General features: G+C 34.3%; 1 protein-coding gene and 1 long non-coding RNA gene across 2 annotated transcripts in view; one reads left to right on the top strand and one right to left on the bottom strand.

Moving 5' to 3' along the window:
- Window positions 1–21,006, top strand: part of LOC136037285 (uncharacterized) — an 85,051-nt gene that overhangs the window by 39,528 nt on the left and 24,517 nt on the right. The window contains exons 9-12 of the mRNA XM_065719919.1: window positions 7,853–8,008; window positions 11,324–11,499; window positions 15,309–15,442; window positions 16,014–16,153. Coding sequence (XP_065575991.1) covers window positions 7,853–8,008; window positions 11,324–11,499; window positions 15,309–15,442; window positions 16,014–16,153 — 606 coding nt within the window. The remainder of the gene's footprint in view (window positions 1–7,852; window positions 8,009–11,323; window positions 11,500–15,308; window positions 15,443–16,013; window positions 16,154–21,006) is intronic.
- LOC136037286 (uncharacterized) lies at window positions 203–8,791 on the bottom strand. The gene is made up of 2 exons (XR_010619908.1): window positions 8,671–8,791; window positions 203–504 (listed from the first exon to the last, which is right to left on the bottom strand). It is a non-coding gene; the product is annotated as an uncharacterized LOC136037286 (long non-coding RNA).

The following is a 21,006-nucleotide window of genomic DNA, read 5'->3' as shown; positions in this document are numbered from 1 at the left end:
CATTTCAGCTACTCTTCCGCATATACAGAAAGAGGGGGGCTGAATACTTACTCGTCCCTTCCCATTCCCAAATCCCAAAATGCTGTTGATTTACTCTTTAATTTCTTAGATGGAGATGCAATCTGCCTATTTTGACAGATTGTCCATCCCCCCTGAATAAAAAACTGTCCTATTTTCTAATTAGCTATTTCAAAAAAACTAATAGGAAAAAAGTAGACATTTAATGAAAATCTGGTATAAATAAATACAAGTTAAATAAAACTGTTGATACTACGCATAATTTCCTCTAGCTTGTAGCTGCTGCAAAGCCTGTAAGTTTTGTACACTCATCGTTGGGTTTCGTTGGGGCTTACCACCAATTGATTTGAAGAATCCGGGTGGAAGAAGTATAGGACTTGCTTTTGGATACGGATATGTCTGCTTTTCCAAAGCTATTTTTATGGATGGTAAAGACAACCGTTTGATGCGAGCTGCGTGTTGTGACATCACTGACAGTGACAGAATCTGAAATACAAAAAAATAAAAATCAATTTACTACCGTTGTTAATTTCTGGTTTGCGTGATTTACGAAACTCGGGTAACTATAGTGTCAAGTGTTGCTTGACTGACAGTAATTGTCGTCAAATACGAAATGAATATTGACGCTTCGGGTCTGAACAAATGACAAAATGATTCAGGTTACATGAAAAAGAAAAATGCTCTTGTGAAAACTATAGTTATAAAAACTATATACTATATACTTGTGAAACACTGTAATTTTTAGCTCTTATTAATATTTCTGGAAAATATGTTTAAAATTATGGATGGCAGACATTGGAAATGCCATAAGAATAGCAAAAAGTAGTTAAAAAATTCAGTCGGGCAATTGTCTGATAGATTATTCATCGATAGGTACTTTAAAAGATCTCATCAGGACATAGTTTAGGCTCTAGAAACATCTCGGAAAATTACATTCACCTAACTTAACTACTTTTCAAGACAGCAGGGAGTCCTCATCTTTTCAACATGAAGAGCCCCTCATCTAAAATCTTACAAAATACATTAAGTTAGGGAAAGAATTGAAAATATATATCAGACAGAGAATTCAACAAAAAAAAACTGTGAAATACTGAAAATAAATGTTTAAAAAAAAAAACTTTGAAATAAACAAATCTATTCCAACGCTCTTGATTGTATTGAAGGGGTTTGTTTTTTTTTTTACTTTTTTGGGGCATTTCAATGTTGATGTATTCTTTCTATCTAACTTATATTACCTGGAAACTCCATAGAAATTCAATTTTAACGATAAACGGGACGGAGATTAAAACGCAAAAAGATCCAAGTATCATAAGGACTGCAGTAAATGACTCTAAAAACTGCAGAAATTCTAGGATTCCCAGAGAGATTAAAACAAATTCTTTGAAATACATATTTATTTCTTTCAGAACAATATCGTACGTTCTAAAAGTTTTCTTTTTTGAAGATCTGCCAAAATAGACAAAATGGAATAAAAATGGCAAGAATGTCAAACGATTCTAGTTCTCTAATTTAATTTGACTTTGGGTCTAAACCTCCATAAGTTGGGGTCTAAAGATGAATAAACTTTTATTGTAAGTGTGTTATTGTTTATTATTTTCTTTGTTGAAGACGGCCCTTAGATATAGGGCCAAAACATTCAAATAGATTTTGTTGGTTCACTGTCTTGGGAAAAAAGTCCTCATTTGTTCTGTATTTGTATTGGGGTTTTCAAAAGCCCCCCTTCCATCACCTCAACAAAAAATAGCTTTTAATGGATCTTCTTTCGTATCTGCCTGTTCTGTGCCCACCAGTCAAAATAGACCAAAAGAAAATTTGGTATTAATGCACAATTGGGGCTCTTCAGATAGAAAGATTGTAAGAAAACAATTCTTACTTCATAATATGCATAGAAATTGTAGTTGACACATTTCAAAGCTATTTCCACTAAACTTTACCCCCCCCCCACTTCAAAGTGCAAATATATAGCCAACATTATATACTTCCCATTTATTTTTCCGTTTCTTGAATTCAGTGTTGATTCAAATTACGGGTATAAAGTTGAAACTAGAGTTACATGGCAAAATGCGTGGGGAATATTTAATATGGGCTTTATATTTACGCATTAGAGCGGTTTGGGGTAAAGTATAGTGAAAGTGGCTTCAAAATGTGGTACAGTGGCACAGTTTAGAGTCCGTGGGGAATATTTAATATAGGCTTTATATTTGCGCATTAGAGCGGTTTGGGGTAAAGTATAGTGAAAGTAGCTTCAAAATGTGGTACAGTGGCACAGTTTAGAGTCCGTGGGGAATATTTAATATGGGCTTTATATTTGTGCATTAGAGCGGTTTGGGGTAAAGTATAGTGAAAGTGGCTTCAAAATGTGGTACAGTGGCACAGTTTAGAGTCCGTGGGGAATATTTAGTATGGGCTTTATATTTGTGCATTAGAGCGGTTTGGGGTAAAGTATAGTGAAAGTGGCTTCAAAATGTGGTACAGTGGCACAGTTTAGAGTCCGTGGGGAATATTTAATATGGGCTTTATATTTGTGCATTAGAGCGGTTTGGGGTAAAGTATAGTGAAAGTAGCTTCAAAATGTGGTACAGTGGCACAGTTTAGAGTCCGTGGGGAATATTTAATATGGGCTTTATATTTGTGCATTAGAGCGGTTTGGGGTAAAGTATAGTGAAAGTGGCTTCAAAATGTGGTACAGTGGCACAGTTTAGAATCCGTGGGGAATATTTAATATGGGCTTTATATTTGTGCATTAGAGCGGTTTGGGGTAAAGTATAGTGAAAGTGGCTTCAAAATGTGGTACAGTGGCACAGTTTAGAGTCCGTGGGAATATTTAATATGGGCTTTATATTTGTGCATTAGAGCGGTTTGGGGTAAAGTATAGTGAAAGTGGCTTCAAAATGTGGTACAGTGGCACAGTTTAGAGTCCGTGGGGAATATTTGATATGGGCTTTATATTTGTGCATTAGAGCGGTTTGGGGTAAAGTATAGTGAAAGTAGCTTCAAAATGTGGTACAGTGGCACAGTTTAGAGTCCGTGGGGAATATTTAATATGGGCTTTATATTTGTGCATTAGAGTGGTTTGGGGTAAAGTATAGTGAAAGTGGCTTCAAAATGTGGTACAGTGGCACAGTTTAGAGTCCGTGGGGAATATTTAATATGGGCTTTATATTTGCGCATTAGAGTGGTTTGGGGTAAAGTGTAGTGAAAGTGGCTTCAAAATGTGTTATCTATGATTTTTCGGCATATTACGAAGGAAAAATTGTTTCCTTAACATGTTTCCCACTCAATTAAACATTAATACGTAGGACTTTATAAAACAAAACAGAGCGATTAGACATTTCAAAAAGGGTATTTTAGTTCATAAAGTATATATTAAATATCGTTTTTGGTCTTTAATTTCATGAAGTACATTTGAACGTCGTAAAACACAACCCTACAGAATACATGCCACACAAATTGAAATTTGCAGTTTCCACTAAAATTAGTATTGAAAGATTACTGAAGGCAGTGATGTTAATTGATGGTCATCCCCCCCCCTCAATTTTGAATTGTTCTTGGTAGATTATTTGAAATATCTAAAACATGGACACCCATCAATGATAGTCTGATTAACGGAGCCATTAGGTATTATGTTGAGTGAGTTTGTAATTCACTCACAAATCTTATAGTGAAAGTAAGCCAATGTATTGATCAAATCTTTTCAACTTAAAAATCAGCCTAAAAACGCTCATCCCCCCCCTAAATTTTCGTGATTTGATGCCACTGGATGCCACTATACCAGCTTAGTTCGAAAGCTGGTATAAAAAATGTCTCTGTTGAATAAATCGGCTATTTTAGCTCGAAAAACGCTACGTATGTTCAGCCCTTCAAATTTTTGTCTAGAAATTTGAGTCTAATTTCTTTGAGCATCCTCCCCCTAAATTTTAAAAAATTGCTTTTTGTGGGATTCTTATTGTTCAGGTTTTTTTTTAGAATTTCTACATAGAAAATAGAAAAATTTGCCTCGCTAAATTTCGAAAATATGTTTTTGCCCCCCCCCCCCCCTATATTTCTGTGATTTGGTGTCACTATACAGAAATCCAAAAGTCCAGATTAAATACACACTTTACAAATAGTGCTGATTTCCACCAATTTGGGTGTCCTTTTAAAGCCGATTGTGCTAGAAGTACGTTACATAATCTATAGTTACCCTTAAAATAGTATTAAGACATTGCTCAATATATTAGCTAATGGTAGCCTATAACCAAGGCCGTAGCCAGGGTTTTTGTTCGGGAGGGGGTACAAAAAACTTTAAAAAACTCATCTAAAATTTGTTTATTTGCATTTTTGCGACTTTTTTACGAATCGGACAAAATCTGGGGAGGGGAGGGGTCAAACCCTTGCCCCCTTGATACGGCCTTGGGTACGGCATCAAATATATTTGCTATTCTGATCTCCAAATAAATCAAAAACTCTCCTTAATGCGTCACACTAAAAACGTATTATATGGTATAGTTATAATGTTGTTAAATCCAAAATTACTATTTCTCCAATGTGATTAAACGGGTGAGTAAAGCTAAAAGTAGTCACAGTAATATACTAATTTTCCAGTCTACTTACCATGAGGACCAAGGCATACGCAACTTTCATTTTATTGTAAATTATACTTCTTCACAGAGCTATGAACCGTTGTTAACTACCCATTATGGTTGTATTTTTAGTCATATATTTTTGAAGAGGCTGAGTGTGTTTTAATGCGCCTTTTCAAATTAAATAGGGCATAATGAATTAATTATGGAAATACTTTTAACTATTAACAACTGACCAAAAATATTTAAATTTTATTTTGACCTATTACCATCTTATGCCTACGCTGTTGTATATGATTATTTATTCTTCCTTTGGGTATACTTATAATTTTTCCTTTCTTTTCACAGGAAGATGTATTTTGTCTGGTATTCTGGGGTGAGCAATTACCATTATTTACCACGGCAATTACCATGAATGAATTGATTTTACAGAATATATCTTATTTTTCGTGGGTCATCTTCATTTGCATTATTTTTAATTATGTCAGTTTGACATATTTTTACTACCCGTTTTTCCCCTTTTACATTACGTTTATGAGGCATTGATATTAAAATATGCTAGGACGAATGAAAATAATAAAAGGACGAATGCATGATATATTTTGCTGCATATGTATCGTATAGAAAGCTGATTTAAAGCGTTTAAATTTATTTCAACTTAGCATAACCTTCATAAAGCCACCTCCAAAAAGATAGCAAACAGGGAAGGGGGTTTTACCGTCTTCATTGGCAGACGGAATCAAGGCCGTATCATGGATTTTTGTTGGGGGGAGGGTTATTTACAAAAACTTCAAAGATGTATATAAAATGTGTTTTCGTGCATTTTTATTACGTTTAAACGAGTCGGACAACCTTTTTATTAGGGGGGGGTGTAAAAATATAAAATGAAAGGAACTTAATGTCAGAAAACTGCGGGTAGCTGCCCACTGCTCGGGCCTAGAACCGCCACTACCCTGGCGGTTTCAACTTAGCATACCTGTTTCAACTTAGCATAACCTTCATAAAGCCACCTCCAAAAAGATAGCAAACAGGGAAGGCGGTTTTACCATCATCATTGGCAGACGGAATCAAGGCCGTATCATGGATTTTTGTTGGGGGGAGGGGTATTTACAAAAACTTCAAAGATGTATGTAAAATGTGTTTTCTTGCATTTTATTACGTTTATACGAGTCGGACAACCTTTTTATTTGGGGGGGGGGGTGTATGAAAATATAAAATAAAAGGAACTTATGTCAGAAAACTGGAGGTAGCTGCCTACTGCTCAGGCCTAGAACCGCCACCACCCTGAAGTCCTTCTAAAAAAGTTCTGCGAAGTCAAACCAACATGTCTGACTCGCATTGCCTCCTTTTAGAGTGATATTTTTGCTATTTGATTTTCACAGATCTATGAACCGTTGTTAACTAACTATTACAGTTGTATTTTTTTCTACCATTATGGTAGCTCAAAATGTCTTTCTTATTCGTTAAACCCTGTTGGTCATTTTCATTTGAGCATGCGCGTAATGTCAATTTTAGTTAGAAGGAATGAGGAGGAGGGAATTCCACATTCTTCTTGGAGCCGGGCAGTCGCATTGGTTGATTTATCTGATAAAGACTTAAGGTCCTCATGCAGGCTGGCTTACACGGTTCAAAATCATTCTTTTTATTATCTTGGCATTCGAAAAGTAAATTATAGGTGAATAGCGACGAAAACCACACTGCATTTCTGTAATATAAACAACAAAAGGTAAAACAAAGAGCGAATATTTTAAGGCAGTGAAAATGTCTCCTAAGTCCTGGTTGAACTTCCTTGGAAGTGATAATGCTAGGAGCATATTAATTTTGTTTTTTTTTTAATTGTCATGTATTTTATTATAAGTCTTATTTTGTGTTCATCTATGCTTTGCTGATACTCTTAGATATAGAGCCGAAATATTCATTTAGAAAAAATTTCTAAATCCCAAAATTTTTCTTCTTTATTTTACTTTTTGTTACTTTTAAATTTAACGTATCTACTACTACTACTACTACTACTACTAATAACTCACTGCAGCACCAAGCCGCCTGAGGCCAACACAGCTACGCACGCTCCTCCTCCAACCTAATCTATTTAAAGCCTCCCTCTTTACACCCTCCCAGGAAGTTCCCATTTCCTTTAAATCTTTATTTATGACATCCTCCCTACCCAGACAAGGACAACCTGCTTTCCGTGTAGCCCCAGACGGTTGGCCAAAAAGGACAATCTTCGGTAATCTGTCATCCTTCATCCGTAGCACGTGGTCTAGCCATAGTCGATCAATTAGATAATATGAAAACTTCTAAGATACCTTGTGGAAACCAAAGACCTAATTTGCGAATGTTCCGTTCATACAGTTAGGTAGATATCGAAGGAATCTAAGCTGTTCACGCACTAGACTTTTTTTTACATTTCTATTCTATTTTTTATTCTGTATTGTTATTTCAAGCCTTTCTTATCTAGTGTATCTCCTTAGACAAAGAAAACTTGGGTATTTTTTGTATATCATCCCGGTGGCAGCAATTTGGGGGAGAGGACAATGCGCCCCACCCCCTAGTTTTAAAAATACCTTTTCGGGGAGGGGTATTTTCATTGAAAAAAACCTTTTTTGGTATTTTCTTTAAAAAAATTGAACGACAAATTTGCTTCTCCCCTCCCCATAGATTTTGAAAAATACATTTTGTTTCCCTCTAAATTTTCGTGAATTGATACTACCGTATCATCCAATTTTTTCCTCAAATCTGAGCTGCAGAGAACTCGATGAAGATTAATTGGGGGGGGGGATTCGCTCAAGATACTCCATAGTTTTAATACTAATACTAAGAACACGTGGAAGGAGTGATAAATTAATCCATTCCGTAATTAATTAGCTAAAAACGTTACGTTTCATATATGATGCTTTTAAATTCCTGCCTCAAAATTATAGCATGATTGCATAAAATTAAATTTAGATAAGTAGAGCCTTTCATCAAAGAAGCAGCCTATGTAAAATAGTGACCAAAAATGAGCCTAAAGCTCAATTCACACGTGTGTTCAGCTAGACATTAAATTTTGACCATCATTAAGTTGTGCCAATCAAGGCTTTATAAAATATGACGTAAATTATGATTGGTAGATAATAATTATGTCTAGATATTGATTTCTGACTAAGCACACGTGTGAACGAGGTTTAACAAACTTGAGCATTAGTTCAATAGTTCCAGATGCGCAATGAGTGATTAGTGAGAACAATTAATTTCTTTGTTAAAGTATGAAAGACTGTCAACTTTTTTTTCAGACGATCCAGACAAGAGTGACGGACAAGGTGTGCCAGGATCTTCTGGCTCTGTTACTGACAAATTTAGTACATTTACAATACCAGATTTCAGTACTTCAAGACCTTCGGCAGATGGCACAGACATAAATTGTGATAGCAGAGGCATATGCTACGATGGTAAGTTAGAAAAATAGCAGGTAAACATTGGTTGTGGATAACAGACCGTATCCAGTATTATTCTTGGGTTGGGGGGGGGGGGGTATCGAAATAATATTAGTTTGGGAGGATTTAGCAAAAGAATGAAAAACAAGCGGTGACGTACCTTAGTACCTTACGGTCTCAGACAAGGGTTTTATTTCCCGCATTGCAATGCCGGACTTCAGTACTTCAAGGCCTTCGGTAGATGGCACAGACATAAATTGTGATAGCAGAGGCATATGTTACGATGGTAAGTTAGAAAAACAGCAGGTAAACATTGGTTGTGGATAACAGACCGTATCCAGTATTATTCTTTGGGGGGGGGGTATCGAAATAATATTAGTTTGGGAGGATTTAGCAAAAGAATAAAGAACAAGCGGTGACGAACCTTAGTGCCTTATGGTCTCAGACAAGGGTTTTATTTCCCGCATTCCAATGCCGGACTTCAGTACTTCAAGACCTTCGGTAGATGGCACAGACATAAATTGTGATAGCAGAGGCATATGCTACGATGGTAAGTTAGAAAAATAGCAGGTAAACATTGGTTGTGGATAACAGACCGTATTCTTGGGGGGGGGGTATCGAAATAATATTAGTTTGGGAGGATTTAGCAAAAGAATGAAGAACAAGCGGTGACGTACCTTAGTGCCTTATGGTCTCAGACAAGGGTTTTATTTCCCGTATTTCAATGCCGGACGTCAAGGCCTTCGGTAGATGGCACAGACATAAATTGTGATAGCAGAGGCATATGCTACGATGGTAAGCTAGAAAAATAGCAGACATTGGTTGTGAAACTGACTCTATCCCAATTCTTGGATTCAGATCAAGTATAGACTTGAATGTAGTCAAACTAGTTCTGAACGTCAGTAAGGCTGATGAAATTCCACGCAGTCAACAGGACAAAAGTGAATAAAATAATCAACAGCTACAACGGCGTATTTCAAGGAATAGGAAAGCTTGATGGAGAAACTTCGCTACTGCTGAAGTAAGAGGTAGATCTTAAGGACAGATGAAAATTGTAGATCCTGCTACTTTCTGCCGAAGGATTCAGTATCGCTAACTGTTAAGATTGTCAGTAGATTTTAAAGTTGAAAGTATCCAGGATTCTTTTGGGAGGGGATATCGAAACAATATTTGTTTGGGAGGGCTTAGCAAAATAATGAAGAACAAGCGGTGACGTCCCGTAGTGCCTTACGGTCTCAGGCAAGGGTTTTATTTCTAGCATTCCAATTACGAGTTACGGGAAATTCTGACCAGATTTTTTCCGACCAATCCAGACCAATTTACGAGTTAGGGAATTTTTTTGTTTTTAGGAGAAATAGTTATATTTTTACGCATATTTATGCGGGGGGAGGGGTGTTCAAACCGGGTGACCCACCTGGATGTAGCCCTTGTGAATGAGAAGAGGACAGGGCTATGACTGAATGAATCTGGACTTTACAAAAATACTACAAAATTCGAGAAAATGAATCACTTCACTAGGACAATGTCTTCTTAAGCCATGTGTTAAGAAACTGTCTTTTTCCAGACACTTTTCTGGAAAATATTTGCTGCACCCACTCCCCTGCACACTCCTTGGGAAAGTTTATGTGGTCGCCCTTGGCTGAGATGGTTAGTTTTAGCTATCTAAAGATTAATCTTCAACTTGGAAAATGTTTAGGTGATTCATTGCCTTTAGCCTCATGTATGTGTAAAAGAGTTGAAAACCGCTAGGGGAAATTTTGTGGATGGAGGGGGGGACATAAATCTGAAAAGGTCTAACTTTTATAGAAATATCATTTTTTGATTGCTCCTTCCCAATTTCCTGTATTCATTTCAGTATCGAATATTGCATTATTTGCATTGTATATTATACTGTCGGCCTGATTATCATACACCATAAGGATGTTTTTTTAGTTTTGCATAGTCTCTTTGTCTGTGCATATGCCAGGCTATTCTGACATTAAAGCGAATAATTTCAGCTTGCTCTATGATTGGCTGAGGCTATCGCTTGAAGATCAGGATTGTCTGGTATATTCATGGCTAAAGTTTGAATAAAACTCCTATTAAACTAAATTCACTTTATTTTTTATCCGAAATACTTACGATATTATATTTATGCCACATATATTCTGAAGTTTGAAAAACATCAAGATTTGCAAAATATATTTAAATTTTTCATGCATGTCCCTAGAACTTTATTACCAAATTTATATTTGCGAGTCTATGTGTCTTAGCAAGTTACGTAGAGAAGAAAAATGAGGAGGGTATCGGTTCAGCATTTCTCCATTTGTTTTCGAAATGTATTTATAATGTTTCGCATAGTTTCCAATATTCTTAATCTAACACACCGTTTTTTAAATTTGTCCTGCCCCCCAAAAAAATTCGAACGTACGTACCCCTTGCAAACCTTAGCAAAGTTCAGTCAATAGCATCATTTTTGTCTTATCCCTCCCCTCCCCCCCGCTTTCGGACACATTCTCTTCATTCTTGGGCATTCATATGCGTCTTTTATTAATTGTCTTAATAGTATAGCTTTACTATACTCCTGGCCGAGTGGGTTGGTGCGCTGGGTTCAGAATTCTTTGTCTGAGAGGACGAAGGTTCGAGTCCTAGTGCACTGAATGTTTTAGTTTGGGACGGGGTTAGTGGCGTGACTCTGTAAGGTCAGCCAGAGGGTGTGCGAAAGCACAGGATGATTGGCCCCCAACCCCCCATTGTACTTCCTGGCTGAAGGGCCAAGAAACAAGATCAGCACCGCCGGTAGGGACTGTAAAGTCTAATGCCGTATTCTATACCTTTTTTTATAGGTTCGCTATGTTTATTCTTCTTTATAAACGCCTGTTTTCTTGCTTGCAGAATATTATGTCACTCAATGTAATGATGAATGTGCTGTAGATTGATATAATATTATACTGAGAAGATTATTAAACATTACATCAGTGATATGTTGTTACTAGTGAAATGACACAATGCTTATTATTTTTAATAAGGCTATCTACAAGAAATAATTAATTATGCTGCAAAATAATTTAATAGTTGTACAAGTAATAAAATTATTTTACCAATAAAATCATCAAATACTATGTCAGTGAAAAGTTATTAATGATGTAAGACAAAATACTTTTAATATTCAGTTAACCATATACTATACTTAAAAGGCCAAGTATGTTTGGAATGGTAATATCCTAATATAAGAATAATAACTGCGATATAAAAATCCGTAGTGTTATTTATAAGTCATAAATTGAACTCTACCAGCTATGAATATATTTTGCTCTTATAACTAAGTTTTTATCATTTTATTTATTTCAGTAAGTGTTATCTGCCGTGACACCAAGATCGAAGTAGCGATTAAAACTTCGAAGTCGTTTAGTGGCCGGGTTTATGCTTTAGGTCGGAGTGAAACTTGCAATGTGGATATTATTAATTCAGATTCATTTCGATTGGATTTAACTATGAATGGACAGGACTGTAACACCCAATCAATTGTAAGTTTTCATTAATAATAAATAATAGCTATTAATGGTGTTACTGATAATCGATTGATTAATGATAATTGATACTATCAATGATGATAATTCTTAATACCCAATTGGATAGTAATGACGTAGATGCAAAATTTTAAGTATTTAAAATCAAAAGAAACTGTAGTTGGTTCAAACATGGGTTTGGGGGCTGTCTTAAAATTTTTGTCAATAAAAAAATTTTTTGTCAATAAAAAAATTTTTTGTCAATAAAAATTATGTTTCAGGAAAAACAAGAAAATTTTAGTTAATGAGTTTATTCGAGAAAAACAAGAACATTTTCAGGACCATCAAAGACCATCAAAAAAATTGTTACTAAGAAAGCTTAAACATTTGTGCAGTTTACATAATAACGTATTTCAGAATTTGCATAATTTTTGCAAAAAAAGGTCAATAGAAAATATAAGTGGACAAACGAGTAGCGCACTATCAATAAAATGAACAATTAAAGACTATCAAATAAAAAAAACAGATGTTTAAACTCGCTAATTAACAAAAACGAAACAAAAAAACGCCAAATGTAAGATTACATATCTTTACAATGAATGCTAATTGACTGCATAATATAGTTGTATTTTTAAAGAACTATGAGTAATTGTAATTTCTCTCGAATTTTTAGATCAGTTTTTTTTTGCTTTCTTTTTACGTTTTTTTTGTTGTTGTTGTTATATATGATTCCTTTTTATCGACTTTTCGACAAAAAAATCATTTGACTCTTTTCTTGTTGCATTTATATTGATGACTTCAGTTTTTTCTTATGATTTCAACTTTTTTTGCTTATTATGATTTATACTTTTTCTATAATTTATTTACAATGATTTATTACTACCCCCTTTCTGTTAAAAAAAAAATCGTGGATATCTACTAAATATAAAATCGGGTTGGGAATTAACTTTATATTAAGATGCCTTGAGAGGTTTTATATTCCTGTAATCTCATTGTTTCCAGTATATCTCAGAATATATTTTATGCTGAGTTTAGACATATCTCACTAGACTCCTCATTCTAGCCCCTGAGGCTCAAAAGTTCATCAGTGGTTTTCGAAAAGGTGAAGTGTTCTTTTTAATACCGTAAATGTGTGATTGTATTCAATTCGCTTTCCCTGAATTTGGGGAAATTTTTGTCTCTTTTGGCAACCGTCCATAAAAATAAATATGTCTTTGTCACGGAAGAATAAGGAATTTTAAATTTGTAATTCGGCCGAGATAAAATCAACAAATTAAAAAATTATCTCAACTTTGAGCTGTTAATTATTCTTTTGCAAAAGTTTACATAGCTTACAGGGTAGCACCCAGGGCTTCCGATCCTAACCCCACTCCCAAATATAATTTTTTAAGGGGGGGAGGGGACTGAAAAGCAAAGCACCTGGCCATTTCTTCCATATTGAACATATTTCGCTTGCTTCACGACGACAGACATGGACATTGGTTTTGGTTTATGTTGGTTTTCAATTTGTTTGGTTTTATTCGGCGATCTCCTCCATATTGAATGTATTTTGCCTGCTTCACGACAACTGACATGGACATTGTTTTGGTTTTGATCTGTTGCGGAGATCAAGTACTGTATGTTCTGTAAGGTTTGTTTTTCTTTTTTATTTGCTGGACTTTCGAAATCAAAGCTTTTCGTGCGGATTTTACTTGCATTTTAGTAAGAAAATAGCCTATAAAAATCAAAAATATTGAACATCGGCTTGTATTGGGTTAAAAAAAAAAATTGGCTTGGAAGTTCTTTTTTATTTGATTAAAAAATACGGTTTCGTCGATATTTTTTATTACTGCTTTTTTTGTAGTGTTAACTTATCATTAGAAATTTTAAACCATACTTTCAGTTATGTAGTGAGTAAGAAAATACCTTCTAATAAGACTGTATTGAATCAAATTTTGGCCGGTGAGCTTTGACGAATACAGTATATTTCATAGCTATGTTAAAAACCCTAAAGGACAAAAATCAGTGAAGATTCGTAACGTCAATGTATGGGAATTTAGAAGAGGGGGGGGGGGTAAATATATTTTACATAATCTAGGCAGGGGCAAGTGTGTCACTTTTCCAATTTTTCAATAAATAATCTTTTTTAAAGGAGGGGGCAAAACATTAGGAGGCACTTGCTTATCCTATCCCCAATTGATACCACTGGTGAATATCATAGTTAGGAAGTCTTATCCTCATTCCCACCCTTTAAAGCTTATCTTCAATTTTTTTTCTGGATAAATTTAAAAAAGTTTCTGATTCTTCAAATATTACAATTTTCGTTCTATATATTTTTTTTTGTCGACTGTTTTTGTATTTTCATTTAAATTTGAATAAACGCTAGCTAATTTCATAATTAGGAATCAATTCGTTCCTCTTTTGATTGAGTTTAAGTTCTGCTCACAAAGCGTAAAACTAATTACTTGTCTAAATAGTGGTTTAAAGCGAATTTATACGGTTGAATCATCTTCATTCTTCTTTTAATGTAGGCTAAAGTCTTCGACCCACCGAGATATAACCAAATGTATTTGGTTTTAATCCTTTCAAATGCAGCAAAGAGTGAATTTTCTATAATTATCCTATTAATTATATAATTATAATTTTTTATTTTTATTATGTGTAGGTCATTTTTTAATAAAAAAAAAAAGTTACCATAAAGATTTTACGAAATTGCTGAAGTCTAGCCCACATCTTTTTTTCCACACTCTCAAGTGTGGAAATATGTAATTTATGGTACAATAATAATTGTATTTAAAAGGTAATAAGCTAACTACAAAGACATTATACTAGAACACTACTAATGTCGAACGGAATAAGACTGAATAATGGACAGATAACCTTTATCAAAATATAGCAACACTAGGGAACAAGGCCGTATCAAGAGGGTACCGGGCTTAAGCCCCCCTCCGGAATTTTTTTTCTGAGATTCGGAAAAAGTAACACAAATGTATATTTTAATAAATCATGTACTTTTTAATGTTTTTTTGTACCCCCCCCCCCCGAACGAAGTCCTAGATGCGTCCTCGCTAGCGAATATTATGTAACGAGCTCATTTTATTAAAACAACTTGTTATAATAAAATATTTTAAGAGATTTACCACATAATTTTACAGACTTTATTTTTAAGAATAGTTTGAACTTGGACCATGTAATAAAATTGTATAAATATGAATATTGATTCAGAAGAAGGTACCTTAAAAAATAATATATAACTGTTTTCTTTACATAAATTCAGTTGTAAAATTTAATTGCAACGTGGTATACAAAACATAGCTTTTTAGTATCAAATGTGCTAAAGATTCTGCCTTGGGAGACTCCTCCCTGGATCTCTTGTCCATCAATAAAAAATAACATGTCATTATAATCAGCTTTATAAACAAAAGAATTGATATTAAAACAAAGATAACATTCTAACTACCCTCATTTGTTAATCTTCTTCTGAACCCCCCCCCCCCCCCCTCGCCCCTTCCTAACATGTTAAAGATCATATTCTAGAACACCCTTTTGGGGTATGTATTAACTAAATGAATACCTTTTTTCGTTTGAGCCCTCCCCCTAATCGATCAATCTTTTAGTCCCAGACTTGACTGCCTGGTCGAATGTAGTACCCTTCATACGTCTTCTGTAAATACATTAATTCCATGATTGTATAATTAGAATATTTTATCCTCAATTCTTCCCTGTTTAAATTTTCTGTTCTTACCAGCTCTGATAAAATCGCCACCGACATTATGTCGTTTTTTTTAAATTATTCTGTAATCTTTGGACTCTCTTATTACTGCTTAAATACATAACTATGTTTTCAGAATGGTCAATTTAGCAATACAATTGTTGTTCAACATCACAGTGTTGTCATGACGAAAGCAGATAAAATCTACAAAGTTCGGTGCACTTACGATATGTCACCTAGAAATATTACTTTTGGAATGATGCCAATAAGGTGAGAATATTCCCAGTTATGCACTCGATAATTTTTTTGCTAATAATACAAGAATAGGTCTTTGCTTTTTTCGCTCCTAATTTTACATTATAAACTTATTTTTATTCTTCATATTGAAAAAAAAAATTTAATTTCAGTTTTAAATTTAATGCTCCAAGCAAAGACTATATTTCGTCATAGTTTCGTCATAAAAATCCTTCCTCATTCTAAAAATCCTTCTTATCATCTGTCGTTTTTAGTTCTGTCGTTTTTAGAACCGAGAGAATGTAAAAAAAAAAAAACTACGAGTTGTTTTGCTTTAAAAGCTGCTTTGTTGGAAGTTCATCAACCAGTAATATCAGTTGACGAAAATATAAGGGGGAGGGGCAATTTCGTTGTTTTTTTCTAATTTTCCAATTAAAATACCAAAAAACATTTCCAATTAAAAAGGAACCCCTAAGGATATAAGAATATAAAGAATATAAAAGAATATAAGGAACCCCTAAAGCCGCCTTCCCCAATCGATCAATTGACGTCTTTGTTTTTAGTACTATAAATTGAATATTCTAATATGTTTTCTTCGTAATTTCAGAGATCCTGATATGATCAGCATTACATCAGCTCCTGAAGCTCCGCCTCCACGTATCCGTATCCTTGATCCCGAAGGAAAAGATGTAGAAACTGTTAGAATAGGCGACCGATTATCATTCAGAATTGAAATTCCTGAAGACAGTAAGTCAATCTAAGTACCCTTTTTTAGACAATTGTACAACAAGTGCCACTGATTGTCAGTCCCGTAGCACAATAGGCGGATCCAACGTGCCATAAATATTTATATTGGAAAAATATTTTGGCAAAATTGCTTTAAAAGTAAATAGTGATTATACCCTTGAAATCTCTGTGCTTGAAAATTCACGAAATATACTTTTCCATCGACTATTATTACCAAAAAGGAGACAAATGCAGTTTTGCTAGTTTAACAAATTAACAAATTAATTTTAACAAATTAAGCCGATATTTTAACAAATTAAGAGGGGGGATCCTCCAAGAAGAAGATTTTTTTTGGGGAGGGTATTTTTGAGGGGGGGTTACGCCGGACTCCATCATATATATGTTTTTTTACTTATTATTAGTATCGTTAGATAAAGTCAAGCTAAGGTTAACCTAACTTTCTTCTCTTAAACCAAATAGTTCAATGTTCGTGGCAATGAACTGTAAGTAAGGAGCGACCCGGCTCAGTAGTAATTGAAACTCTAAAAATGGAATTTTGATACCAGTAGATATAACAAAAGAATTGGATTCTTATGCTGATTTCAAATATATAAGTTTCGTTAAATTTAGTCTTATCCATTAAACGTTACGAGCCGGAAAAAATTTGCCTTATTTTCGAAAAAAGGGGGCCATTCGAATGGAAATTAAAGCCTAGTGCCCATTTTAGGTGACTAAAGAAATTGCAGAGAAAATAGGACCCCTCCCATGCCCTTTTTTTCTCAAAATCATCAAAATTTAGAGATAGTAATTTTGTTCAGGATAGTTGAAAGGCCAAATAACTATGCCTTGGGACATATCATAGTTACAAAGCCCCTGGGGGGCTTTGTAACTATGTTACATAGTTACAAGACTATGGGGCATAGTTACAAAGACCGCCATAGCCCCTGGGGAAAGGTCTCTAAGTTACAAATCTGTCCATTGTTCACGTGTAGTATTTTCCATGGAGAGGGAAGTTTCCAGGGAGTGAATTTTTCAGTGGAAATTTTGCATCGGGGGAATTTGCCAGAATTCCTATTCGAAATTCGTCTTATGTCTTGCTTTCTCTTTGCCGACTCAATTTTACGCGTGGAAATGTCAAGGATAATTGCCCGGGGTAAGTTTTCACTAGGATTGAATTGTCTTGAGAATAAATCGGTGGGGAGGATGGATTTTACCGTAGAAGTGTAGCCAGATTTTCTGGCATTATTTAAAAAACATTCAGAAATTAAATACAAAGAAAAACAAGTTTTTTCTACTGTAAGTAAGGAGCAACATTAAAACTTAAAACGAATGGAAATTTTCACTTATATGAGGGGGGCTACTCCTCCTCAATACCTCGCTATTTACGCTAAAGTTTGAATTATATCCCAATTATTATATTTACAACTCCTGAAACCCCATATTCGTTTCAATTAGAACAATTACATAAAAAATCTAGTTTTTTTAACTGAAAGTAAAGAGCAACATTAAAACTTAAAACGAACAGAAATTACTCCGTATATGAAATGGGTTGTCCCCTCCGCAATCCCTCGCTCTTTACGCTAAAGCTTTTAATTGTTTTAAAAAGCAGAATTGTGGCAAAGAGTCAAACTTTTGCGTAAAGAGCGAGGGATTGCGGAGGGGACAACACATTTCATATACGGAGTAATTTCTGTTCGTTTTGAGTTTTAATGTCGCTCCTTACTTTCAGTTAAAAAACTAGTTTTTTCTATGTAATTTCTGAACGTTTTTGAATTAATGCATGTTTGATTTTGGCTCTCCACACATAAATTATTAAAATGAAATTTGCATTTTAATGCAACTATAAATTTTAATTTTTAACGAATTTTTTTATTAGTAAAAAATATACGTAACTTAAGAATTAACTTACGTAACAAACTTTTATATTCTTTAATTTTTATTTTATATATGAGGGGGTTTGTACCCTCGGTAATACCTCGTTCTTTACACTAAATCGTAAGTTTTGTCCCAATTCTTTAAGAATGACCCCTGAATCAGAAAGGCCGTAGAATAAATAGTTAAAATTACTAAAAATACTATAGCATAAAGAGCGAGGTATTTATCTCCTCCTAAATACCTCGCTCTTTATGCTAAAGTATTTTTAGAACCCCTCATATGCGTAATAATCTGTTCGTTTTAAGTTTCAATGCTACTCTTTACTTTCTATTGAAAAAACTTTTCCATGTTTATTTTTTCATTGTTTTTTTATAGTAATTTTAGAAAATCCTGCGCCCTTTTCATGTAATTTCTGTTCCACCATGACATATTTCTCCAAGGAAAGATCCTCCCACATAGCCCCCTCCCCTCAACCCCACCCCCAAAACCAAAAAAAAATCCCTTGAAAACGACTGTACACTTCCCAATAACCATTATTATATGTAAACACTGGTCGAAATTTGTAACTTGCAGCCCCTCCCCCAGGGACTGTGGGGGAGTAAGTCATTCCCAAAGACATAGTTATTATGGTTTTTGACTATGTGGAACAAAATGGCTATCTCAAAATTTTGATCTGTCGACTTTGGAGAAAAAATGAGCGTGGGAGGGGGCCTAGGTGCCCTCCAATTTTTTTGGTCACTTAAAAAGGGCACTATAACTTTTCATTTCCGTTAGAATGACCCCTCTTGTGACATTCTAGGACCACTTGGTCGATACGATGACCCCTGGGGAAAAGAAAAAAAAACAAACAAACAAATAAACACGCACCCGTGATTTGTCTTCTGGCAAAAAATACGAAATTCCACATTTTTGTAGATAGGAGCTTGAAAATTTTGCTATAGGGTTCTCTGATACGCCGAATGCGATGGTGTGATTTTCGTTAAGATTCTGTGACTATTAGGGGGTGTATTCCCCTATTTTCTAAAATAAGGCAAATTTTTTCAGGCTCGTAACTTTTGATGACAAAGACTAAATTTGATGAAACTTATATATTTAAAATAAGCATGAAAATCTGATTCTTTTGATGTATATTTTAGCATCAAAAGTCCGTTATTTAGAGTTTCGTTTACTATTGAGCCGGGTCGCTCCTTACTACAGTTCGTTACCACGAACTGTTTGATAAGAAGCTTTTATTTTAAGAGTATTAAAAAACTTTAGCGTAAAGAGTGAGGTGTTGATTAAGACCAACCCCCCTCATATACGTAATAATTTCTGTCCGTTTAATTTTCAATGTTACTCCTTGTTTTCAGCTGAAAAAAATCAGTTTTTTTTATTTAATTTCTGCTGGTGGTATTTCCCACGGGGATAATTTTCCATGGGGAGGGAAGTTTCCGGGGAGTGAATTTTTCAGGGGAAACAAGCGGAGACTAGTTTCGTCTTAGTTCTGTCATAAAAATTCTTCCTTATTAAAAACAATTGTTCCTTATTATATCTCTTCTACCGTTCTGATAACTGAGAGAACGAAAAATTAATTGAGAAGGTTTAATTTAAATAAGGAACTGGGACAAAACAAAAGATAGTAAAAACAACAAAACTTTAAATAATAAAAATACAAATATTTCGACTCCACTTTCGGGCGCCTTTTTCAACGAAAAAAAAAAACAAGGAAAAAGAAACATTTTTGAAAAAATTAAAAGCATCAATAAAATGACAAATAACACACAAAAGAGAAAAAAAAAACAAATAAATACGACTCACATTTTAAACGCTTCCCGAACTGCTAATTTTTTTCAGAGCTTTTTTTTCTTGTGTGTTAGTTGTTGTTTTCTTTAGATGATTTTATTTTCTTAATGTTTTCCTTCGTTGAAAAAGGCTCCCGGACGTGGACTTGAAATATCCAAAATTTTTTATTATTTAAAGTTTTATTGTTGTTTTTTATCCTTTGTTTTGTTCCAATGCCTCATTTAAATCAAACCAGTTTTTCTCTCTGATTTCTTAAAATGAAAAAGCAGTGTGGTCTAAGGAATTATGAATTAAAGTAACGTAAAAACACCACTAATGAATTGAGAGTCAAATTCTATGCAAAAATCATTTTCATCAAATTGTTTTCACACCCAGGAACCGTCATCATAGCAACCGTCATTTTCATCTTTTCATCACATTAACCGTCATTTGTTGATAAAACTATCAAAATTTGCAAAATACACTCATTCATAATTCTTTGTCTTTGATCTGCCAAATGTATTAAGGCCTCACTTAATTTTTATCATTTTGCTAAATTGTAAACAATCTATGCAAAGACTGTCCTTTTAAACCAGCTGCAAGAACAAGAAAATTTTCATCAGAGAAACTCTATTTAGCTCTTTTATATTCGCTTTCAGTTTGATTGAGTCATAGTATTACTCTAAGACAGTTTTTCCAAACATCACACATGTTTACCCCATCTAGTAAATTTTTTTTAGCCCTGAGTGCCCCTCGTGAAGAAAAGGATGTGTTTGAATAAAAACCAAATATATTTATTTATCCTTTATTTAGTATATACACTAAGTAAAAATAGAGGATAAATTAAATTTATTCATAATAAAATATTAATAAAAGCTGTTTTATGAATAGCTTTTTATAGGATGAATGAAAAGAATAAAACTGTGTGTGCTGAGATAGCAGATATTCATAATATGATTCTTTGGTTATTAATTTTAATTTGAGATCTGAATCCGCATTCAATAGCCTATTTTTTGCACGGTGCAAGGCATATTCCCACCAAGCCCCGTGTACCACATATCTTCACCAAATTCTTCATATGCTCAGTGGGTACGCGTATCACACTTTGGAAAACACTACCCTAGGCTAAACATTAAGATACCTTACTTCGTTGGTTTGCATTCTTCTTTAAGGCCAAGAAAAAGAATTAGTATGTTGAATGTTTAATCCATACCTTATGGCCTAGGTTGAACTACTGA

The sequence above is a fragment of the Artemia franciscana genome, chromosome 16 (assembly GCF_032884065.1).
Source record: "Artemia franciscana chromosome 16, ASM3288406v1, whole genome shotgun sequence".
NCBI classification, from domain to species: Eukaryota; Metazoa; Arthropoda; class Branchiopoda; order Anostraca; family Artemiidae; genus Artemia; species Artemia franciscana.
Note: the sequence above shows the minus strand (reverse complement) of the source record. Positions and strands in the feature narration are given on the sequence as shown.